We start from the raw sequence: 25,140 nt of genomic DNA, 5'->3' as shown, positions 1-25,140 counted from the left end.
TTGATTGACCTTACATCTATTTTACTATGAAATATAAAAAAAACGAATGTAATAAATTACTAATTACAGCAATGTAAGACATGCTACATGCTATGGCTAACTGTAGTGGAACGGTCAACCTATCGACAAATGTTAGCTAGCTACATTAACTTAACATTAATACCTTTCATGTAAAACGCCTTAACGCGCAAATCATATGCACTTACGCTCAAACGAACCTAGGATCAGCAGCTACACTCTGCGACTCTAGATTTTGAACACGGATGTGATGAAGAACTGATTCCAAGTCCGCTACATCGGCACCGGATGTCGTGCAAAGACACAGCGAGGGACTGCTGCAGGAAGTAGCCTCCGCTGTACGGAGTATTTGTGAAGGGCTGCCATTTTACCAAGCTTACGGTAAGAAAACTTGCTCCGTGTAGTTAGCTGCCTGCTTCACGTTACTCACGTACTGTGTGTAGTGTAGTGAAGATGTAGGTTGGACTTGTATTATCGCATTTACACACGGTGGCTTACGAGTTGACGGGTCATTTTAAGCTAGCTTAGCTTGTTTACCATGTTGTCCGCGGTGCTAATAGTTAGCATTTTACCGACTCCAGGGATGAATGGTTTTTACAATACATAAAATGCACATTAATCTGTTACCCTGGTAGTATTTGTTAGCATGTCTTTCTCGAGAGAGTTTCTAAACCTTTATTATTAAACTATGAGGGCATAATAAAAAAATACAACTCACTTCCTGTGAGATAAGATCTACCTTACAATATTCTACAATGTAAAAGTACAAGAGGATTACAAAGTTCACCCTTTTGTTATTCTCAGCAGCACAAATGAATCATGGGGGTCAAAGTGGTCCATCTCACCTCCAATAAGCACCATGACAACATCCTGTCGTCTCTCCATGAACTGAGGCTCCAGGGACAGCTGAGTGACGTCACCGTCCAGGTGGACTATCAGGGACATGTGCAGGAGTTTCAGGCCCACCAGGTGATGCTCGCTGCAGCCAGCGGCTACTTCAAGAAGATTCTTCTGTCTAAGGATGCAACCCGGGATAAGTTATCACTCTCAAATATGCACTCCAGTGATTTCTCCAAGTTTTTAGAATTTGTGTACACTGGTAAAGTTGAAGTCGCCACAGACAAGATTGTTGATGTTCAAGAAGTGGCACAGTTTCTAGACTGTGAAGATCTGTCTGTGGTGTGTGGTGAAGCCTTGACTACAGGGATTCTACAGAAATCCACAAAGAAGAGATCTGCCTCTGTGGGTCTGGGTACAGTGGAATCACATGCCAACAAAGCAGAAGCAAAGACCACGGGGAAAGAGGAAACTACGCCCTTATTTCTGAAGCCGCAAGTCTCATCACAGGGCCCAGATGAAGAAGTTCCTGCTAAAAGATTAAAAGCCAAGAAAACATTGCCAAATAGAAAAACACAAGGAAGAAGGCTAAAACGGAAGCCGATCGGCCATAAAGTGCTTCAAAGTCACTTATATTGTAAAACAGATGCGTTGAACAGTGACAACAAAGTTACCAATGAAGACACAAATGAGAATGAGGACAGAACTGAAGCAGAGAATCAGCCAGAGAATAAGAACGACAAGGGAGATGAGTCTTCACCGGGGAAGACTGGCTCTGATGGGGGAGACCAAGAACCCGATGATGACGAGCAGAGTGCTGATCCTGACAACTTCTTGTTGGTATCAGAGGAAGAGGAGGAGGAGGAGGAGGAAAATGGAGGTGAAAAGCAGCTTGCTTTAAAAAGAACATCCAAGGCTCAGTTCCTGTGTAACAAGTGTCAGCGGACTTTCCACTATGAGAAAAGCTACTTGAAGCACATCAGGTAACTGACAGCTCCTGGGTTTTACTGATTGACCCCATAGTTCCCTGAAATGTATCAGGAACTTTAATATAGTTCCACTCTTTGAAATTAAGGAGCACCCTGTTCCAATGTCACTCTGGTAATTACAGTGTGATGAGACTCTGCAGGTAGGATCTCCTAAAAGCTGGTCATATGTATTTTTAATTAATTAATTACTATAAGATGCTCCTACAACAAATTAACCCTTCAGAGTGGAACTACACTCAACAAAAATATAAACGCAACACTTTTGTTTTTGCTCCCATGTTTCATGAGATGGACTTGAAGATCTAAACTTCATTCCAGATACACAATATTACCATTCCTCTCAAACATTGTTCACAAATCTGTCTAAATGTGTGATAGTGAGCACTTCTGCTTTGCTGAGATAATCCATCCCACCTCACAGGTGTGCCACATCAAGATGCTGATCTGACATCATGATTAGTGCACAGGTGTACCTCAAACTGCCCACAATAAAAGGCCACCCTGAAATGTGCAGTTTTGTCTCACAGCAAAATGCCACAGATGCCACAAGCATTGAGGGAGCGTGCAATTGGCATGCTGACAGCAGGAATGTCAACCAGATCTGTTGCTCGTGCATTGAATGTTCATTTCTCCACCATAAGCCGTCTCCAAAGGCGTTTCAGAGAATATGGCAGTACATCCAACCGGCCTCACAACCGCAGACCACGAGTAACCACACCCGCCCAGGACCTCCACATCCAGCAGGTTCACCTCTGAGATCGTCTGAGACCAGCCACTCAGACAGCTGCTGAAACAATTGGTTTGCATAACCAAAGAATTTCTGCACAAACTGTCAGAAACCGTCTCAGGGAAGCTCAACTGCATGCTCGTCGTCCTCATCGGGGTCTTAACCTGACTCCAGATCGTCGCCGTAACAGACTTGAGTGGGCAAATGCTCACATTCGATGGCGTCTAGCACGTTGGAGAGGTGTTCTCTTCACGGATGAATCTCGGTTTACATTGTTCAGGGCAGATGGCAGACAGCGTGTGTGGCGTCGTGTGGGTGAGCGCTTTGCTGATGTCAATGTTGTGGATCGAGTGGCCCATGGTGGTGGTGGGGTCATGGTATGGGCAGGCATCTGTTATGGACGAAGAACACAGGTGCATTTTATTGATGGCATTTTGAATGCACAGAGATACCGTGATGAGATCCTGAGGCCCATTGTTGTGCCATACATCCATGAACATCACCTCATGTTTCAGCAAGATAATGCACGGCCCCATGTTGCAAGGATCTGTACACAATTCTTGGAAGCTGAAAATGTCCCAGTTCTTGCATGGCCAGCATACTCACCGGACATGTCACCCATTGAACATGTTTGGGATGTGCTTGACCGGCGTATACGACAGCGTGCACCAGTTCCCACTAATATCCAGCAACTTCGCACAGCCATTGAAGAGGAGTGGACCAACATTCCACAGGCCACAATAGACAATCTGATAAACTCTATGCGAAGAAGATGTGTTGCACTGCATGAGGCAAATGGTGGTCACACCAGATACTGACTGGTTCTGAGTCCCCAGACCGCCAATAAAGCAGAAACAAAATTCACATTTCAGGGTGGCCTTTTATTGTGGGCAGTTTGAGGTACACCTGTGCACTAATCATGATGTCAGATCAGCATCTTGATGTGGCACACCTGTGAGGTGGGATGGATTATCTCAGCAAAGCAGAAGTGCTCACTATCACACATTTAGACAGATTTGTGAACAATGTTTGAGAGGAATGGTAATATTGTGTATCTGGAATGAAGTTTAGATCTTCAAGTCCATCTCATGAAACATGGGAGCAAAAACAAAAGTGTTGCGTTTATATTTTTGTTGAGTGTATGTCCTATGTATTTTTTAGCGTATTTGTTTCATTTTTCTACACCTTGTCTCTTACGTCAGCACGTACCACGGAGTAAAAGCAGATGTCGTCTATCGCTGCGAGACCTGCTCGCAGACCTTTGTTAACCGCAGCAATCTAAAGGTCCATGAAAAGCACGTCCACAATAATGAGAGGCTTTTCACCTGTGACTCCTGCACAAAGACTTTTAAACGAAAAAAGGATGTGGTCCGCCATCAAAGACAGGTGAAAATAAAGTTATTTCGCAATTCACATATATGCAGTATAACATTTACATGTAAAGCAACTTCATGTCCTGTAATTTTTTGTTCCTTCTCAGGTTCACGAGCGTACCGGTAATCTGCGACACATTTGTACGGAGTGTGGAAAGGGGCTTAGCTCCAAAACTGCCTTGCTGTTGCATGAAAGGACACACACAGGCACAAAGCCGTATGAGTGCACTGAATGCGGGGCCAGATTTACCCAGAATGCTGCCCTCAAGATGCATTGCAGGTACAGAGCTTAGAGCAGGACTGGTAAAAATTCAACCTCAGCATCATTTAAAAAGCAAAACAAAGAAGTGGCTAACTGGGGGTTAATGTCAAAAATAACCATACTCTTTAAATGTACCATGCCCTATGTTTAGTATATACAAATGACTGTAATGTGATGTCATGTTTACATGTATAGAACTCACACAGGAGAGAAGCCGTTTGCATGTGATGAGTGTGACGCCCGGTTTACTCAGAAGCACATGTTGTCCTATCATAAAAGATCCCACACAGGTAAAATGATTATTTTAAACTTGGTTAAAATTCTTTATTGATTCTTGAAGCTGTCATACAGCTTAAAAACGTGATTTTTTTTTGCTCCTCATGCTAGGAGAGAAGCCTTTCATGTGTGACGCCTGTGGGAAGAGCTTTGCATCTAAAGAATACCTGAGGCACCACACCAACATCCACACAGGCTCTAAGCCGTTTAAGTGTGAACAGTGTGGTAGAGGCTTCGCTCAGAGGAACTCTCTTAACCAGCATTTAAAAATACACACAGGTAGCTGTATGGATCACGTTATTGATTGATGTTTTCACAGTAAGAATCATGGCAGAAATATAAATGGTGTATTTTTCTGTTGGTGAATGTTAGGTGAGCGTCCGTACCACTGTAAAGACTGTGACAAACAGTTCACTCAGATCAATGCGCTTCAGAGGCACCAACGCATCCACACAGGAGAGAAGCCCTACATGTGCGGCTTCTGTCACCGCACCTTTACAGACAAGTCCACCCTTCGCAGGCACACCGCGGTGAGCAGGGCCTCTTCTGCTGTACAATGTGCATGTTAATGGTGATGCCATGGCAGTAACATCAGCTTGTTTAACTTTCAGATTCATGACTCGGATGTTCCCTGGAAGACCTACCTGGTGGTGCTAGAGGGAAATGTGGAGGAAAAGATACCCAGATCTTCTACAAAGGGAAAGGCAGAAAAAGCAAGAGCAGGGGAGAAAAAGAGTTCAGCTAAGAAAGGCTGTGGCGGTGATGGTAGAACCCCCACAGACTCCACTGTGGTTCCAACCGAGCCGGTTACTCTCCCTCCTGAGTGGACCAGTCATGGTGCCATCGCTCTTGTCAGCCACACCGCTTTGGGTGGGATCACTGTCATCCACACTGAGGTTCCACCTGGCACGCAGATCCAGCCCATTGTAACCTCTGACAGCACAGGGACCAGTGTCATTGCATTGGATGGTTCAGCCATCCCTGTCCCCTTCTCTGTACCTGTGTCCATAGCTCACCCTGTTTCCTTGTCCTCTGAAGCCCCCTCCACCTCTCTGTCTGTACCCACTCTTTCTATTCCTGTTTCTGATGGCTTGTTGGCGTCTGTCTCAGAGATTCCAACTATCTCTACATCGTCTGTGCTGGAAGCTGCTGCTTCTCAAACTATTCTGGCTCCAGACACTAAGGACACATCTGAGACTTTGCAGACCAGTATCCAGACTGTGGTTGTTTCTGAGAATGTTTGTGAAAAAGAACAAACGGCTGACACACAGCACAGGACAGCTGAACATATAGTAGTCTCCGATCAAGATGACGTGTAGGAGATGAGTGTGAACATGTGTTTTTATCTGGTTGTAATTTAATACCTCATATTATATATTCTTTGGCTTTACCAGTGTCTGAATGTTTGACCAGGTGGTGTTCTATGAACCTTTCTTAAGTTACAGAGCTTTGACTATGGTGTAATAAATAATACCATAATACCTAATATGTGAATATAAATCATAAATAAAAACTTGTTGAATGAAAACATGTTGCTAAACCAATCTATCCTATCCATGCACTGTAGTACCTTTAGGACAAATGGACACTCCCGACAGACAGGGCCCATATGAGATATTATACCTTTATTAATTTCCACGTACACGAGCATACAGATCATATCAACAGCCCATCATCCATCCACCTGGAAGAAGCTGGGCACACAGGGCAACTGACCCTTCTGTAAAAACTTTGGTCTGGCTAACACTAGTGAATGTACACAACAGCGAACTATACACGATGACATGCTTTAGCAACTGGCCTTTTGGAAGGTGCACTGCAGCAGTAAACCTTAAATGACATCTTCACAATACAAGATGACTGACTGAAGATGCACATTACCCCCAGGATGACTGTCCTGGGAATAAGGAGGAAGAGGTTCAGTATCAGTGTTTTTCAATCGTTGGTACAGGCAACTGATAAATTACAGCTTCTAGCATTTTCAAAGCATCATTACTTCTTTAGTCCTAAAGTAATAATAAATAAATAAATAATAAAATCATGAATTGGTTTAGGTACAAATGTTTAACAGTCTACACTTAGTGCATATCATAAGAGTCCTTTTTTAATAAGAGTCACTCCCTGTAGTGTTAAAACGGTAACAAAATGAATTTGTGGCTATAATAAATCAATTTATCTCTTATCTATTCCAACAAATACAAATTAGGATACTGATACATTCTTTAAAATCCATTCACACCATGAAAATATTTTGTACATTTAAATAATCATAAACAAACTATACATTAAACTAGATTAAAAAAAACAAGCTGCACCTGACTAGGAAACAATAGTAATGGTACAAAACATGCAGTGTTTCAGGTCAATACTAACAATATACCGTTCTGAAACCCCCCCCAGGACAGATTTCAGCAGAAAAAGGTATGCAGCAAGCCTCCAAACAGAGGTGAGGGCAAGAGGATTTACATTCTGACTAGACTCTGATATGCTTGTGAGGAAAGCAAAGATACAGTATAGCAGGTGAGCAGTGGAATTTTTTTAAATCATCGTCAGACACTCCTCTCCGGATGCCGTACACAGTGAGTGCGAGTGTGACAGTGTGTGTGTGTGTTGTTCTGGGTCTGAGTGTATTTGTGAAAGCATGCGTAATAAATTAGTCCCTCCATGCTGCATTTTTTACCCCAAGGTTTCTTTCATTTCAGATCTCCTTCATCACCCTGGATGGTCTTTTTAATGCGCAGCAGGAGGGTTGTGTGCCACTGGTCCAGACGAGAGATGGAATCAAACTCCTTTACCTGCAGCAGCCACACAATCAGACACATAATGAGCTCTTTTTTATATTAATGCCTGATTATAAGTTAATTTATGAAAGCCTTTGTAACACCTGATAAAACCTATATCTATAGACATTTATGTAAGTGGTGCACTTGTCGCCCATCACTTATTCTCCCTGTGTCCTTATAATAAAAGCGATAAATCAAGAGAGGATTAATATTCTTTTCAGACATCTGTACAGTCTGTCTTCTTTTAAGTGCAGTTGCCCCTGATGGCCATTAGACAAATTACAGCTTTAAAAGCACTTGCACATTACCCTAATTTTCTTCATCCATTTTCTTTAATACAGTGCAAGCATTTGTATAAACATTAAAAGCACCTTTTTTATTCCAACATCTTTCATTCGGCATGAGACCTTAGTCTGACTTTGACTTCACTTTCAGCTGATATGGTGATGCACTGCACCATTCTGGACTGGACTGACATAAGCTAACAGTCCTGGGAGACAAAATGGTTAGCTGAGATCCAACTTTGAACCTTCCTGACCACAAGGTCTATAAGAAAAACCACAAACTAAAAGACAGAGATGAGGCAACTCTTGCCCTCATTTAAAGTCTTAAAAACTTTTTTACTTACTGCCTCTGTGAAAGCCTCACTGTTCTGTTCCTCATGAGCCTCAAGAAGTTTCTGTTTAAAGAAAAAGTGGGTTACTCACAGAAACTGAATAGATTAAAGATAAAAAAAGGTGTCAGATTCTTCAGTAAGGTACCTTCAACAACTTGCACTCTCTGGAGTCCGAAAAAGCTGGGAACATCTCTTCATATTTTTCAACAGCGATCTGTGGAGGGAGACAAAAGCATGTTAAAAAACAATTCCACCACAACTCTCTATTCCAAATCCCGAGAGTGAACCACAGAGGTAGAAACTTGCCTTAGCATTGAGCTCGTCGACAATGAAGTGACAGAGTGAGGCTTTGAAGAAATACTCTTTGGCGCTGTATTTCAGCAATGGGTTGTCCATTGTGTTGGCTCCAACCTAGATGCAATCGGATGATGCAAAATGTATCACGATGAAGAAAGTGCAAGCCTGACGCACATCATACTGTGGAAGTAGAGCACGCACCTGCTCGTAGATCTCTATAGCCTTCTGGTACTGCTCCAGCTGAGCACAGTACGCTCCCACCTTCAGCAGACACTTGTTGGCAGAACTGAGGAGAAATTCACAAAATATAGCACACATTTCAGAAAGGGGGGCATCAAAACTGAACTCTTAAATTTGTATTCAGCTTTACCAGAGATTGATGTATTTAATATGTTGAAGGTATACAGAATAAATGCTATAAACTATTCTCCTCAGTGAATAAGACATGCATTAAAACACACACAAAAACAGCCACAGCCTTGTTTATCATCCTATGTACTCTCTATGCATCCAGGTCCATTTTCACTGCTGCTATGATGACACCGATCGCAGCCCAGGTGTACTTAATTATAATAATGAATAGTTAATCCAGCTCCTGTGCTCTGGTTTGTGCATGTTGGCCTACTTATCCATTATTAGTGACAGCTGCTGTTTGTGAGTCAAACATGTCTCTATGAACAGGTGGAGACAAACGTGTGACTTGTGGGTCAAAATGAGTGTCCAGCTCCATCAACTAATTTGATAACAATGTACAGAAAATGAGTGTCTGGATCACGGCTGCCCAGCAGTTCAGTGGGTCTGAGACTGGACTTGTAAACCCTTCCCATTAGCAGGTAGTCTGGCTTGAACCAACCAACCAAGGTCCCAGGCTCTAATCCTATTCCTGCTATTGTGTTTAGCCAGGAATAAATACTCCCACAATCCTGCAGTCTTAGCCCAGTCTTCACACTAGGGGTTTACGGTAGATGTATAATTTTGGAAACTAAAAAAGCACTTGTTGTTTCTCATCAGGCTGTATCAGATTTTAAAGCTAAACAAGACAGACAACAGGCACAGTACCTGTTTGACTCTTCTCCTTTGTAGTAGTCTGCTGCTTGTTCATAATGTGCAATTGCCTTTAAAACAGACAAAAACGACAAAACTATATATTATGTTTCTAGAAACAAACAAGCTTTTTTAAGCCCAGTGTCAACAATGGTTGGTGGGATCATCTGCTAGTATTACCTTTTCAATATCCACCAGTTCAGACTCATAGATCTCAGCAATACTGATGTGGTGTTTGGCTGCGATGGTGAACCTTCCCTACAGGAGGAGGAGAGGAAAAATCATCACTATAGATGGAGCTATCCACAGATGCCTCTCAAGTCAATAACAGAGTTGTGTTTCTAATCTCAGTCCAGATAGCAGAGGTCAAAATGTAGCCCGTGGCTTCACATCTACAAGGTTATAAAAACATCTCTAAAGGAAATAACAAGCAGGCCATTTGATCCAGATATCAACACTGAATAAACAAAATGTTACCTGAAAGTGTTGATATGAGATTTAATATGCTACATCAATGCAGGTGATTGTATCTTAAAATCAAGTTAAAGAAAAACCACATACAACCACTTACATTTCCCCAAATATGAAAATGATATGGCCAGATTTACTGTTGTGGATCAGAACACAGATGAACACATTATGTGCATCTTACCATGTCTGTGTATATATCGATGGCAGCGTTTAAACACTTGATTGCCTCTTTTAGCAGCATTAAGGGAAGAGGAGGGAACAGTTAGACATCATGTTAGCTTTGTTCTGCATCGCTCTACATAGGAAGCATGGAGTAATCAGTGGAATTAAATAGCGTGTTTCTTATAAACAATAAGTTACTTAAATGTTACATCCTGTCAAATGTGACTACAAAACGGAACAGCTCAGAGAGCAACCCAGCTTACAAAACAAATTCTGTGCCTAGGAGAATATTCAACAAGCCACAGAAAGATCTATAAATCACCTACACAGGACTGATCTTACACAACATCAATATAAACTGTTTGAAACATCAATACTAACAAGCCGTAGCAAGATTTAAACTTTGAGAATTTAAAGGTAAAATGTATCCTCTATGATAACGCTTTGTCTGACAGTGGACATGCTGCATTAGTACAGGCTTCTCTTCACTCCAGTGGGCCTTCAGCATTTAGGAAACTTTAAAATGTGTCACTAGTATGATGTCACTAGTATGAAAGAAAGACATTAAATGATAGTTTGAAAAAGCTGGCATGTTTAAACATAATTACCATTAGGGTCAGACTTCTTGTAAGCATTTCCTGCATCAATGAAACTTGTGGCACAGTCGTGTTTGTTCTGTAGCTGCATGTGGAGACGCGCCGCCTTGCAAAATGCACTCCCAGCAGCTGAAGAGAAAGAAGGGCAGGTTCAAACAAACAGACTGTATTGTTCAGAATTGAAACAAAGTGTGGCACTTTGCAGTCATTGTGCCAAAAAACATTATGGCCCAACGAGTGTGTTAAATTTATGAAGGTGAATATATGAAGGTTAAAAACAATAAACGCACCGCTCCAGTTTTTGGCCATCTTGAACATGTTGGCTGCTCTGCAGTACATCTCACATGCTTCTTCCACTTTGTGATGGCCTCTATAAAAGTACAGGGAGGAAAAAACAGACCCTGTTAAGGTCACGTCCTGTAAGAGACACAACGCTTGGATTGTTGGACTGGCTTAATAAAATCCATCCTTCCATGAGCAGAAGCAGACCCCTGGGAGCTCCCAGTGATTGTAATAATATTATGGTCACTCAATCAAGGCAGAGGATTACATCACTGCTTGGCCAGACAGAACTACCAGTATAGAGTGTTCTGAACTGCAGGAACATAACATCTGGGAGGACATAAAGGTCACTGCAGTTTTTCATGTATTTTAGGCCTGTGCTAATAAAACTGTTCTCAGTAACAAGGTGCAACATACAAATTATTTTTTCTAGGTTCAGCAATATAATACAATTTATCACTGTTGAAGCAAACTGTGGTTAAAGCAAAGAAAAAATATACAGCGTTACTACTTCTGGGATTATGACAGGATTAGATCATGTGTGTGTGTTTTTTATTCTAAGGAGGGTGTTTTCCACAAAACAATTGTTTCACATTTAAAGTAAGAAACCCTTTGTTGGAGTTGACATTGAATTTAACCACATTGTTCATTCAACAAAGCAACAACAACATTTATGACTTACGAGGTGTACGTTGGTATAATGAGGAAAGTAAGTGAAACTAAAGATAAAGACTCAAACTAACTAAAAAGCGGACATTACACCCTCCTAACTATGCTAAAACGCTCAACTGCGTAGCTTCAAGGCCAAGGCTATGTCCTAGAGAGAGTCGTGATCTCCTGACTTGTTTACAATAATGACAGCTAATAACAGCTAATTTAGCTACAATGCTTACTACACAGCACTGTGCGTCACAAGTCATCTCACTCTAGTTTAGTGTTTAGATAAACTTCTTCAACGTTTTTTTGTTCGTAAAAACTAACATAAGTAACTGTGAGTCTGTACAGACACAGGCTGCGTGCTAACTTTGCTGCTGCTGCTGCTGCTGCTGACAGTTAGCGGTTGCTAGCTGTTGTTCTTTGGTGCAATGCTGTCTTACCCTCCAAACATCCCTCCCAGAAAAGAGCCAGAAGACTTGACTTTTTTGTCAGCGTCGGCCATTAGCTGAATAGCCTCCTTCTCTTTCCCAGAGTTGTCCATTTTCTTTTCTGTATTATTCGGAACAAACTTATACTGAAGCAGAAAAAAACCCGCAGAGGATTCAGCTGTGTACAGTCGGGATTACAGTCGATTTAGCGTAGGTGTGCACCAGTCAGTGGCTTAGTAAAACAGCAGTGCATGGTGGGAAATCGAGTGCTCCATGAAACAAATACCGCTGACTTTTAGACACAAAAAACTACAAATCCCACTGAAACGGAAGCTATTTTTAACGCTCGTGTTACGTAATATACTACGACGGCGTATTAGGACCATTGAAAAAAAAATACTACTGACCCGGAAGTGGGGCATATTCTGAGATTAAAGTAGCAAATCTGATAAAAGAAAACTACAAATTTGCTTAAAAAAATCTCACAATTATTTGGGAGACACTTGGATAATCAGATAAAAAGCTTGTCTTTTACTTAAGGACTTCTAAAAAACTGTGTTAATATATATAAATAATAATATAAAATAACAGATTGGAATAAATATGTGTGTTGCCTAACTAATAACAACTTGGAGACAAAACTATAATTGTATTATATCAATAACGCTTTACAGCTACTTATGGGAATGTGGTAATATTATAGTAATTTTAAAATAAAGTAACTTTCATAAACACATATCTACAGAAACTTATACATACAACATATATTGTTTGTTTTTTGTGCTTTTTGTTAGTTTTTGTTTTTGTTTCCTTGTGTTTTTGTTTTTTGTTTTTGTTTATCCATCAGGTCCGGAAATGTTGGCCATTGGCTATTGTGACCTGGATGATTGAGAATCTTCATCAACAAGAGAAAACAAGTCTTTGTCCTAAACTAAAGGCCATTATCCTTCATTTACATATCATTCACATTGATTAAGTCACAGCTGTAAGAAAAACACATTTTTACCTTGCAGTATGGCTTTAAATCTGTGTGTGTGTGTGAAAGTGCTTCGCTGACCCTCACTTTGTCTTTAACGATTTTATCAGAATATACTTCCACTGCTAACCACCAGGATCTCTTTCATCACTTGATTTTGTCATGCTTTTTAGTCATAAGAAAGTCATGTGAGCTGCGGGCGGAAATTTTTGTCATTAATTTTACATAGTAATTATCAATCAATGTTACATCATTTTTACTCAATGATGATCATTACTCATCATTAGATTTCTCAATATTAAAATACAAAATATATTCTGTCTGATTCAAGAGCGCACAATGTTATTTTGAACAACAGAGGGCGCTAAAACCCAACAAATACACCCTGCCACATGGAATTATTTTTTTTAACTGTTAAATGTAATTTTAAGGTTAATTTATTGTTATACATATAGAGTAGTAACATATGCTGTCACAACATTGTTATGCACACTTGATTTCATGGCAGTTTGCTGCAATTATACAATCAATGAGTGATAAATAAACTTCCAAGGTTCATGCAGATACTGCCCAAGAAAACTGTAGGATAACAAACTTGATATGATGTGGTCTTTGTTACTGTTAACTATGCTGTTATCTAGCCAATCATTTACTAATAATGGCCTAGCTGTAACACCAGCAGCATTACAAAAAGGTCTAGAGAGTTACTTTAGTGCTTATTTTATCATTAAAAATACTATAGAAGCACAATCCAAATCTATGGAGAAATACCAGGCTGGCAGCCAAACAGTATGTAATAAGTCAAAGACAAAGTAGCAAATACAGGTTTTGATTTTATTTACATTACATGGCAGTCACTACCACACATTTTGCTCATTCATTTTCAATCATACAGATATACAGACTCATGTGTGCATCCATCAGTAGTCTGTAGTGAGGAGACAGATAATCAGAATACTTGTGTCTGGTGCCAGAACCATTTTTTTCATTGTGTGAATAAGATTGAAAGGACAGAAGTACTTCCTTTTGTACACACATTTCAACTGGTGACTGGTGAGGTATTACTTATGAACAAAAGCAGACCCAACTTTATCCCTTAAGGCAGTGGTACATGTTTCTACATGTTTCGTAAATAAAAACATTCTTCTGCTTTCAGGAGTCAGGTAATTTAAAAAATAATGAAAGCTAGAGTACATACAAATAGTTTTGTTTCCTGTCCATAATAATAGCCACTAATCAGAAAAGCTCATGTATGTTTCTGCAGAGAACATTTTTATTAATGTCATCCAACTGCACACCTACTGGTTCTATGTATACACTATATGTCAATCTACTGCAGAAAATGACGGAAACATTCCTATATGAGAAAATAAAAATGACATTTAAGGTACAATGATGGCTACATGCACACCTTCACACCCTTAAAATATCATATGCATTAAAATTTAGCACTTAAGACTATGAATGAGATTTTGGCTTAATAAATATCCTCTGTGATGTGCAATTTCTCATAGTAAAACCACAGTGCAGAACTTTTTGTGTCCCTGCTTAGTACTCCAGAGTGAAAATGTTGCCACCAACACCACGTTTAAAACTTGCATTGGTGTTGATGTTTAACCAGCATTGTGTGAACCTGGTTGGCGAGGACTTCAATGTCACAGACATTTTTTATACAATAGAAAAATCCTGCACTGCAGCTTTAACACTGTTACACTATTACCGAGACCTGTGCAGAGACTGTTCTGATCCATTAACTAACAAACTTCTGTGAAAGGGAAACATTGAATGTCAGTCTTTCATCTAAAGTATAAACAATAAAACTGTGAGGTTACATGACAACAGACCTGAACTGAGAAGTTTACTGTTATACTGTTGTGCGTAAGAAAGAGGAACGTTTCTGTCTCTATTTATGTTCTTTAGATAGTACATGTTTAATCCATCCATTCCCACCTTGGTTCTCCCAATGTGCAAACATGTGTATTGAAGTTTAGACACAGAGGCATATTTATGAGGAGCTGACTCCAGAATCAGACTCAGCGTTTCCAGCATGGACCTTGGAGGCAATACAGGGTGCCACGGAGCAGGGGACGGAGTAGCAGGAACAAGTAGGGCTATTCAGGGTCTCTTCTGTAATAACCTCCTGCAGGGAGTGTTGCTCCTCTACCTGGAAGATGTTCAGCTGTTCTCCTTGGTCCTCACAGATGCTACAAAGAAAATCAGTGTTAGATTAGTTACAATGAAAGTCAGTGTGTACTTGTGCCAGCTCTATTACAAACCAAACTCTACACGTCGCCAAAGTGTGAAGAAACTCATTCTGTTAAATTAGTTAACATCTTCCTTAGAAGCAGTCATCACCACACATTAAAATATGATGGTACATTGACACTATCAGTCTACTGAAGAAACATACATATTCTTCAATTTTATCTTGGATATTGTTACAGTTGCAAACAGTAATCCACACACATTTTGTCATGCATCCACATCAATGGTATTGCATCTGGTGAGGGGAACGATTGCACTGGTTGCAAATCTTGCAATAACGTCTGAGTGTTTTATTACAACTACGAACTGAATGTCCTCTTCTGATGTCATATTGCTTTTATCTTGTTGTCATGTACCTCGCTTTATTGAGCAACACCCAAGGGCTTGGCACAAAATACTGTTAAGAGGTTAGAGGCGAGTTTACCTTGCCTGCGTACTGGCTTATTTATATTGAGGGTGGCCCTATCATAAAATGAGCTGCACTAACCATCTGTCTGTGAGGGTAAACAAGCTATTGTATTAAGTGAATACATGCTTTGAAAGCCTGTGACAGCTTTGTGAACCCAACAATCGAAAACCCAATGTCGGGCTCATACATATTGTCATTGTGTGAAAGTTTGGCTGTCGAACAGTTCACAAAATAAAGCTACACGAACCAAAGGGGATCCAGTGCAATCACCCCTTTTGTAAAGAAATCAGACTGTAACACAAGCAAATCATTCACAAGCTTTAAAGGGGCAAATAATAGAAAATATGCTGTGATTAAGTTTGATATCTGCAATACTAGCAGTTAGGTAAGTCACTGTGGGGAAGTCATATAGGGAAGTCACTGTGTCGTACTGTAACTCATGCGCTACATAAGCCATTCACTCTTGGTGCCCATTATGCTTTAAAAATTCTGTCCAAACAAAACATTACACAGGCATTAAAGAGTTGGTGATCTGGCTATAAGCTAAGTAAACTAGCCACAAAAATGATGAACATGGCAGTTGACCAATCAAAGCACTTGTGGTATCAAAGGGGAAGAATGATAAGTCAAGGCTTGTAGAGTTTTCTAGAAGACGTTTCGCTGCTGATGAAGCTGCTTGGATGAGCAGCGAAACGTCTTCTAGAAAACTCTACAAGTCCAGACGCCTTGCTTCAATCTTCTCTACATATGATGACCTGGATGACTGAGAATCTTCATCAACAAATGATAAGTCAACCGTCTTGCATCATTGTAAAGGAACATTATTTTGTTCCTGCAGGCTGTAATGAGAAAAAAATAATTCAGGTAGTGTCTGAGGGGCAACCAAAAACAAGCCAAGGGGTGCTGAGTGAGTAAATCAACAAAACTCAGGAACCAGAGAGACATTACGGGAATCTGGAGAACTTGAGTCAAAATATGGCGCCAAGCAATCACAAATTCTGTAAGAAAGAGTCAAAGTTATAACAACAACCTTGAGAGGTCACGTGTTTTTGATTTATTCTGTAAAATAAAGTTAAACCTGGAATCTGTGGGGAATGCTGGTGTTCACAGTCTATGTTCTGCTTTCTGCAGGGGTCTGCAGACGTCTTGACCACAGTGCAAACATAAATATAGAGCAAATGTCACTGTATAGTAAAACGCAGAACTGAAATGTCTTAAAAAAACAGGCCCTGCTGATCGAGCAGGTTTGCTGAGACCAGGGAAAACTGTTATCCTGCAACACACCCACGGGTACACGGGTACAACTAGTGCAATTATTTCATACCAACAAAATGGTCAATGAATTATCAGTTCCTTTTTATCAAAGCTACAGACAAGGTCAATTGATTGCAGTACTGATTATATAATAAAGAATAATATAATTATATAATGCACAAAAGACATGCTGATGCAGCCAAGTATCGTCACTGTCAAAGAGCCATAAATCCAATAATCACTGATGAAACTAAAAGGCCTGCTTACAATAAACTCTGGTGTTAGCCAGGACAGAGACACAACATGATGTAGAGAAGATGCAACAGCCTGTTATTCAACAGGCACGGTTGTTTAATTAGTCAGAGCCAACAATGTGGCCTCATCAGGAGTCACCCTAAAAAAATTGTAGTTTAAAACTCAAAAGTTGTTCATTAGTAAACAAACAAAGCTCTACGTTTAAAGCTGTTGTATATTATTTTCAAAATAAATAAATCAAAATAAACCTAATGTAAAGTGAATGTTAATGCAAATAACATGTCAAGTATGTCAAAAGTCAAGGAAGCAGTACAAAAGTCTGTACACCCAGGTTTACAAATATTTTTGCTACTTTTCCAGATAAGTTCTGTAACGTCTGTGACATAAGAGGCATCTCAGGCGCAGACTATCTCTGTTCAATAAGTGCAGGTTTTGGGACCCAAACAACCACACTGTCACACTGTGTGTACTAATAAAACACACAGTATCTTTACAGTTCAGATCCAGACATCTGTGTCAATCATTTATGTGTGTGCAGTAAAGCACGTCTGCTTATGTCACACAGACAGTCATTGAAACCCAACACAAGTCAAGCAAAATACTGTAACATAAACTACATAAGATAAGACACAGTGAATACACAGGCCACAAACACAACATTAACCAGAGAGGTGTTTGTGCAATTTACACCACAGAAAGTGATGTGGCAGCCACAGCTATGCATGTTGGATTTGAACCTACCTGTCATAGATAAGCCCGTCGATTCCCTGCTCTCTCAGCTTCCTTCTGGTTTCATGGTCGTTGTTGTCATCTCCCCAGCTGAACACCACCAGGCCTTTAGTTTGGGCATCTCCAATGTAGTTAAGGTGCTTTAAGAGCTCCTCACTGTGGGCACTGATTCCCTGGAAGAGCAACAGATGAACGTTTATGTTGGTGAAAGTAAGTGGACCAAGTGAAAGAAACAACCTTCATTTATCTCCTGAAACATGTTAAAGCCTTTCCATTCATTCACCAGACTGACACAAAGAACTGATTCAACTCATTGACCATCACATACAGTATTTAAAGAATTTCCCTTCTGGGATAAATAAAGGAATTCTGATTGACATGTAAACCATGCTATTCAAATATCACCGACCAGAATATTTTCACTCTGGGCAAAGCTGATGGCAATCTGAGTGGTCTGGCACCGGATGTCCATCATCTCTGGGTACTTTTCTGAAATGCCCTGAGTCAGGAACAGTATGGGGTATTTGTTCTGCTTACGACGCACCCTGAGGGACAAACAAATAGATTTCATGAGCTTCTGGAGAGCATATATTTAAAACAGAATCCTGGAAAGTCAGCATCTGCTGCAACTGTTGAAAGAATAACTGTACTAGGAGATTAACAAGTGTGAGGAAATTATCTTTAATCTAACTGCACTTACATGGTGCAGATATCTGGATCAAAACAGGATAATACAATGCGTCTTTTTCCACCTTCCTGCAGAATACAGGACAGGACAATGTCCATGAAGTTGTTCATGTTAAAGTAGGATGATAAGTGTCCATCCCATGACCCATCCTGTCAAGACAAAACAGAAAAAAAATCATATGGTTATTCTGATAATGATAATGCAGTTTCACACAACTTATATTTCTTTTAGAAGACTCACCTTCATCTGGCAGATCCACTTGAGCTCAATGTTGAAGCCAACATGTTCAGGAATAGAATGAAAGATCTGTAAAGGTAATTGTCTTAGTGTGACATGAAAAGAAAAAGAAGTGGATGATATTTAATTCATGTTAATCATCACAGAAGTGCTTTACCTGTGAGAGTGAGGGAAATGGCTGATGCTCATCAATTTCCTCTTCATCTTCTAGCAGATCTGAACAATAAAAAAGGGGTTACTGCTCATGCACATCACACACATTTCCTCTAGACCTATTATACTCCAAGTACCAAAACTGAATGTGTGTCAAAAAAGAAATGAAGACACATATCACGTTAAAAAAGAAGTTACAACAAAGCCAGTTAAATCTCTGTCCTGGGTGTGGTATAAATAAAGAAAAGGAAGCGTACCTTTATGATCAGTTCCTTTCATGGCTGTGGCATGGGCCAGCTGAGCAACAAAACAAATCAAAAATTAGGTCTCTTAATAATTACATTAAAAAATACCTGAGTTACCGTACTTGACTTGTCAATAAAGTCTTTCAATGCTTCTTTATTCAACTACTATCCACATAAAGGTTTGGTTTCAGCTCCAGCTGTCTACAGTAGCACTGTCATAACTAAATGTTTTGGCATTCCACTTCCTCATCAACAAGTAGAGACAAACGTCAGACATTCTGTCTCAGCTGATTAAGACACACATACAGACTGTTTCCCACTAGAATCAGCAAGTTTCCCTGGGCCACACGCACACATTTTGAGACTACAGTTTTGTCACGTCTAGACAACACATGAGAAACTGCCGTTCTGGAGGTTTTTGCAACATTGGCTGTATCCAGGAGGTCAAGTTGCTAAAATCGCATGTGTGTATGTTTGTTTGGCTCTTTGTGAAACTTACCTTCAAAAGCTGCAGCTGATTAAATGTCAGGTCTTTCACTGGCACCTCGATGAGCTCCACATTATTATCATTATTTTTCTGCCAAGTTAGTAAAGAATAATCAATACAACAAAGAACGAATGCCTAGTAGTGTATTTAGTGCATTTACTGTAACAGGCCTGTTCAATTATACTACTGAAAAACTTAGTAATAAGTAAAGTAGCCAAGTTAAGAGCTGCGTACAACACGCCTTTACTTTACCTTCTTGGTGGATATGCAGCAAGTCAGATCATGGTATACAATAGGAATGGCATCCTTGGAGAGGTGAACATCAAACTCTACAAAGGCTGCACCCTGTAAAGCAGGGTTTTTTTTAATGCCACAGCTAAGTACTATTTACTTGTGTAATAAACATCTTATTTACTTACATGCTTAGCAGCACTTTTGAATGAGGCTATCGTGTTCTCTCTGATCCTGTGGTGCCTGTAAAATATCATTTAAAACAACACTTAAAACAAGTCAGATTTTATTTTAACAATAATAATGTCACATCAGAGTTTTGCCAACTGCCCTCATGTCCAAAATGTACGATGCACCAAAAAACAATTCAGTTCATTATCAACTTTTATCTTAGTATACATAAGCAATATAGCAGCTCATTTGCAGCTTCTACTATATTAACCCTTTCTGTTTAACCTGATATGCAGGTACAGATTGCTTGTATGACTCACTTGGCTGCGTGCGTGCTGCCTGCTCCTCTGTGACCAACATCTACAGTGCTTCTTTTCCTCCAGTACTTGGTGTACGATGAGCTCATGTCACACCGGTGCCCCTGGATGGGTCGGATTACCAGGTAATCCACTACAGCAGAACCACAAGGTGAGAGGTATGTAACTCTAAGCACAGACTACTCAGCAAAATTTGAAACAGTAAATATCTACAAACTTTTACCTTTTACTTTGCCGATGGTCTGTCTAGCATTTCGGCTCATAATGGGAAGTGTTACTACACCAATGTCCTTTCCACTCTCCAGAAAAGAGGAGGACAGGAGGCAGGCTGTGCCCACATGTCCTGGATGAATGTCTCCTTGGACAACATGCTCACCTAGATCCTCCTGTAAACAAACAGGAGAGGATTGATACAACACCGACAAAATGTAACCAGATTTGTCAGTCACTCAACAGAAAAATTAAAGGCAGAATTCTAATGAGATCAACCTCAAAGAACTCAAAAGTGAGCTCCAGGTTGTCAGGGTCCATGGTGTGAATGCTGTACTCGGTCCACTGCGAAGGCTCCAGTGCGTATCCGCACTCAGGTTGTGAGTGGCGTGATTTATAGCCATTGGGACTGATCATACTGATCTCCAAAGTGGTGGTCATTTTGGGCCAAGATGAAGGACTGAGCTCATCTTCCTCCTCCTCTTCTTCAATGCCCTCTAACATCAGCTTGATCCTATATAGATAAATATAGGACATAGTCTTATTTAAATGAAATTATGTTACCTTTGTTGTATTTTAATTGTGTATGCAGGTGTTCTTTTACACTGAGGTAGCAGTAGTAGTGTTTGTCTGTAATAATCTGTCTCTTGTCACTTTCAGGCTGGGCTTTCTCTGGCTGTGTTAAATTTGGTCTTTACGTATTCATACCTGAAGCGAGAGTTCTTGAATTTCTTCTTAGTGATGGATACTGGCGCAGTCTTAGAATAGTGCAGACGCAGGCGGATTTCAGTCTGGCATGTCAGCCAACCAGCATCAACACAATTTACCCCATCTATAGAAGCAGAGGACACACAGGAAGCATGTCAATAGACCACTTCGGAACTCTTAGGAATCCTGACTGCAGAACTGGTGTCAGACAACTCTGTGTTCAGTTTTAAAGAAACAACCTCAAAACCTGTGCTGTAATCTATATCAGTAATCAATTCATTTCAAGCCTTCATGTACTGTTAACCTACATGAGGTTAAGAGTTATTGAGATGGTTATTTAATCCAACTTACTGTGAATTCCAAACTGTCCATCATCAATGTTCTGGTGTGGTGCTGCAGCCACAGAAAATATTATTAGAAATGTGATCAATGGCTCAAAACAACACAAAGATTAAAGTCAGATCAAACCAGAGCATTTCCAGTATTCATAAAATTCCATGTCAGATTTTAGCCTGCACTGGTTTACTCTGATTGAAGCAAGCGCAATAGAATGTGCTCGTTTCAAACTACCAAGAAATTAAAAAGGTACTTCTAAAACTAACATAAACATATACCCTTTATTTGTAAAAAAAAAATCAAGTTTTAGTGGATAAAAATGTTTTAGTAGAAAAAACAAAGGTAGAGAGTGGTCAAAAAAGGATATCAAGCAGGGTGTGCACATGGCTGTAACAATCTAACCCATTGTGAATGAGCATTGTTGTTTGTAACACAATAGCATGTGAACTACAAAGCACCATCTACAGTATCAGGTCATGACTCCACTGAACTGCAGTGTTTCCTTTATAGATTATTCCAGCAAGGGCTTACACAAAAACATACCCGTAGGCCAAAATAAGCAAAAAGCTCCAGAAGCTACCAGTAAATTACAGCCTTTACGGAGGAAAACTGCAGGGGTAGGAATCATGGAGATTCATGTTGCAAACCCTCTTTAGTAAAGCAGGATAGATCTGATTCTACATTAGTGTTGACTGGGCTAGGACAGGGAATGGGAGCTCTATGGGGGGGGAGGGTTGAGTGTGACACACAAACCTAACCAAACCATTTTTTGTTTTGTTTTATACCTGTGGGGCTCATCGTGCGGGGCTGATGATGGGTCTCCCACATATTGACTATCACTTGACAGGGACCACCTGCACTCTGCAATTCCAATGTTGGGTACAATGTTAGGGATTTCAAATTAGATACATTGCACTGCTTTGCAGCCTGGTCCCTAAGACGACCTTTGGACCAGAGCGTGAGAAAGGAATTAGAGCTGGTATAGTCACCAATCCCCAGGTAGGGCAGTCAGCCACCATGGGTTGAAATCTGAAAAGTGGATTTGTTAGTTAAACGAAAAAATTTCTTTAGTTATATATTGACTCTTTTCACATCAGTGCTATAGTGAGGTCATTAACTATAGCAACAATATAAGTGTTACCAAATATGTATGTATTAATTTTTAAATTGCAAAACAGTGCAATTGAATATTGCAGTACCAGGCATTAATCAAACTCTATTGGCCAGTCGAGTAATGTTGCTGCTACTGGCACATGATTAACTTATAAGTTTCAACTATGATTAAAACGTACACAGATCATTATGGAAATTGGAAAACTTTCCAGTTTTCCAACTTTGTTCTGTCTTGAATCAGTCGGACAAGTATGCGTTTGCACAGGCCTATGAACATCACACAATAAAGACAGAACAACACAGTACAGTACAAATCAATTCAGCCATACACAATGTGAGCTCCACCCCTTGAACTAAGAACAGAGCAGCACCCTGTGGTTAGACAAAGTCACCAGAAACTGTACCACAACAAAATGTTTCGTTAGGAAAATGTGTTTGTATGTACTGGTACTATATGACACACTGCTATATAGAACACGGGGGAGGTTCAGAAAAGGCTTATGTGCTAAATTAGAGCAAGCTAGCTGGGCAGGTGTCTGGATATTCCACACCAGTGACCTAAAGCTGTTACTGAGGGTGAAATACTGATGAAAGGCAGAGTTACATAAAGCCTTAACTTTGGCCAATAATGATTTCTAATATAAATCCTTTAGAACTCCAGTTTGTGGTGACGTTGGGCTATGTGGGGAAAAGACTACAAAATGTTTGTCCTTTCTGCTAATAAGATGCAAATGAACAGTGATCAGAACTGCACAGCAAAATGAAACGATTACATTCATCTGTTTAACAACTACAGGCTTGTCCAGTATCAAAGGTGGAGTTTGTGACAGTTATTTAGCACATTATTGGTGACTTTGCTACACAAGAGCGCAGTAAAGAGACTCACCTTTGACTCCAGAAAGAAGCCTTTGAAATAACGATACTTGGAAACAACATCTTTAGGGACAGTGATGGTAGCAGTCCAGGTGTGTCTGTAAAAAGATTATATCATAAACTAATTAGAGGACAGCCATCTACAGCTTTTCAGTGGCTACACAGGATGCACAGACTTAAATTAAGGCGGTGCACTGTCTATAAAGTTTTACCTACCCCTGATCACCCATAGGGTGTAACCTCACAGCTTTTTGATGGCTCCAGCTTCCCAGGGCTTCACAGCTCCCAACAACAGCAATCTCCTCACCTATGGAAGGTTAAAGCAGTGTTTTACATTATGAGGCTTACAATGAAAATAACACTGGCTACCTGTTTTTAATAGCAGTTTGAGGTGTGTGTGTGTATGGGAGGACCATGTCTACAGCTACAAGTACATTCCTTTGTTACAGTAACTATCCCTTTATGTTAATTTCAGACATACCTGGAGATGTTTCTCCCCTGACAGACAGTGTCACCTGAGTGGTCTCCATAATTGACACAAAAATAAAACCGGCGTAAACAACCTAAAAGACATCAACGTGGTATATATAAATATGACATCCAGTGATAAAAAAAGGTACATAAAGATAAAGCTAGAAGTACATACTGGTAGAGAGAGAATACCTTCGTGCTTAGTCTGCTCACTGGCTGCTGAAGACTCGAACTGGTTTCAAAATAGCATCACCTGAGAAGAAAAATGAGAAGAAATGCTAATGTTAACGGTAGCTGAGTCAAGCAACTGCATTTTAGCTACCGCTAACCGGATAGTTTTCTTAGCACTAATACTAAACCTAAACAAACACACAATAAACATTAGCTACCTTTATTTTCGGCAGCTATGCCTCGGCTCTTGGAAAGCTGGAGGGCCGAGACTTTACTGGAAAACCGGTTCCACATATCCCACTGACGGGCATCTGTCGGAGCAAAAGCAAAACCTCTGACCCGCCTGTCCAACAAAAGCCATTTCTGCACAGCGAGGCACACAGAAAGTAGATATGAAGCTTCACCTTACATAAAAATGTATATGTTACAAGTAATAACAAGTACAAGGCCCTATGTGATGCGGTAAAACGGCTCCCGTCTGAACGTTAAATCACCGAAACAACTTCAACGAAGATTCAGCGCTGTTTTCAACAAACAACCCTACGGCAGGTGCGTTAAGTTCCCAACGTGGAATCGTGACTTCCGGGAGGCACTTTCAAAATAAAGCCTCACTGATAACAGTTACAGTAATCGTTTTTGTCAGATTGCAAATTGAATAAAAAAGCTGTTCATAGTGACCATGATTCCGTTCTGTGCGCTGTATATATTAATTTGAAAAATAATGCATTTAAGACAGAGACAGCAAGTTTAAGACATAGATCATGTCTGACTTTTTGTAGGCTCCCAGATTTTATAGAGGCTCATCCTTAGCGGGAACGTTATACGCACGTTTTTTAATCTGGTAACATGAGCGTGTCATATCTTTTAATCGCCCTCCGAAGTGTAACCTTTTGTTTTGAAAGCATAATTTGACTACTGGGCGTTGTGCTCCGACTTCCGGTAGCTGCTTGACGAAGCTGGTCCATACCGCTTTGCTCCGGATCCGTTGTCAACGTTGGTGCGTTCACGTACATTGGAAAACAC

The 25,140-nt window shown here is 40.3% G+C and overlaps 3 protein-coding genes across 8 annotated transcripts; 1 reads left to right on the top strand and 2 right to left on the bottom strand.

The window, feature by feature from the left end:
* Nucleotides 1-302: 302 nt before the first annotated feature.
* gzf1 (GDNF-inducible zinc finger protein 1) lies at nucleotides 303-6,010 on the top strand. 2 transcript variants are annotated; one of them, XM_028396939.1, is made up of 8 exons: nucleotides 303-399; nucleotides 823-1,838; nucleotides 3,774-3,957; nucleotides 4,052-4,224; nucleotides 4,402-4,496; nucleotides 4,594-4,761; nucleotides 4,855-5,012; nucleotides 5,094-6,010. In XM_028396939.1, the coding sequence occupies exons 2-8, from the start codon at nucleotides 838-840 to the stop codon at nucleotides 5,799-5,801; spliced, it is 2,487 nt and encodes an 828-aa protein (XP_028252740.1). In that variant the 5' UTR covers nucleotides 303-399; nucleotides 823-837; the 3' UTR covers nucleotides 5,802-6,010. The 2 variants fall into 2 exon arrangements, with proteins under 2 accessions (XP_028252740.1, XP_028252742.1); XM_028396941.1 differs by having other exon boundaries at nucleotides 313-399; nucleotides 826-1,838.
* A 114-nt stretch (nucleotides 6,011-6,124) lies between these two features.
* Nucleotides 6,125-12,014, bottom strand: napbb (N-ethylmaleimide-sensitive factor attachment protein, beta b). The gene is made up of 11 exons (XM_028396953.1): nucleotides 11,831-12,014; nucleotides 10,742-10,821; nucleotides 10,464-10,580; nucleotides 9,875-9,921; nucleotides 9,403-9,480; nucleotides 9,238-9,293; nucleotides 8,380-8,464; nucleotides 8,188-8,292; nucleotides 8,027-8,095; nucleotides 7,894-7,944; nucleotides 6,125-7,277 (listed from the first exon to the last, which is right to left on the bottom strand). Exons 1-11 carry the CDS (start codon nucleotides 11,929-11,931, stop codon nucleotides 7,176-7,178), a joined length of 891 nt encoding a protein of 296 aa, XP_028252754.1. The 5' UTR covers nucleotides 11,932-12,014; the 3' UTR covers nucleotides 6,125-7,175.
* A 2,031-nt stretch (nucleotides 12,015-14,045) lies between these two features.
* gpcpd1 (glycerophosphocholine phosphodiesterase 1) lies at nucleotides 14,046-24,685 on the bottom strand. Of its 5 annotated transcripts, XR_003669590.1 has the most exons (23): nucleotides 24,336-24,668; nucleotides 24,139-24,199; nucleotides 23,957-24,038; nucleotides 23,692-23,782; nucleotides 23,489-23,573; nucleotides 22,275-22,350; nucleotides 21,505-21,546; nucleotides 21,154-21,277; nucleotides 20,725-20,959; nucleotides 20,459-20,621; nucleotides 20,239-20,368; nucleotides 19,936-19,990; nucleotides 19,769-19,861; nucleotides 19,529-19,606; nucleotides 19,042-19,081; nucleotides 18,789-18,847; nucleotides 18,635-18,700; nucleotides 18,407-18,543; nucleotides 18,116-18,251; nucleotides 17,719-17,879; nucleotides 16,547-16,613; nucleotides 16,417-16,466; nucleotides 14,909-14,998 (listed from the first exon to the last, which is right to left on the bottom strand). XR_003669590.1 is itself a non-coding variant. In XM_028396942.1 (22 exons), the coding sequence occupies exons 4-22, from the start codon at nucleotides 24,003-24,005 to the stop codon at nucleotides 14,800-14,802; spliced, it is 2,019 nt and encodes a 672-aa protein (XP_028252743.1). In that variant the 5' UTR covers nucleotides 24,006-24,038; nucleotides 24,139-24,199; nucleotides 24,336-24,428; nucleotides 24,527-24,685; the 3' UTR covers nucleotides 14,046-14,799. The 5 variants fall into 5 exon arrangements, 4 of the variants coding, with proteins under 4 accessions (XP_028252743.1, XP_028252745.1, XP_028252744.1 ...); XM_028396942.1 differs by lacking the exons at nucleotides 16,417-16,466; nucleotides 16,547-16,613 and having other exon boundaries at nucleotides 14,046-14,998; nucleotides 24,336-24,428; nucleotides 24,527-24,685; XM_028396944.1 differs by lacking the exons at nucleotides 16,417-16,466; nucleotides 16,547-16,613 and having other exon boundaries at nucleotides 14,046-14,998; nucleotides 24,336-24,428; nucleotides 24,522-24,671.
* Between the last annotated feature and the right edge of the window lie 455 nt (nucleotides 24,686-25,140).

Source organism: Parambassis ranga, chromosome 24 (genome assembly GCF_900634625.1).
Source record: "Parambassis ranga chromosome 24, fParRan2.1, whole genome shotgun sequence".
Lineage (NCBI taxonomy): Eukaryota > Metazoa > Chordata > Actinopteri > Ambassidae > Parambassis > Parambassis ranga.
Note: the sequence above shows the minus strand (reverse complement) of the source record. Positions and strands in the feature narration are given on the sequence as shown.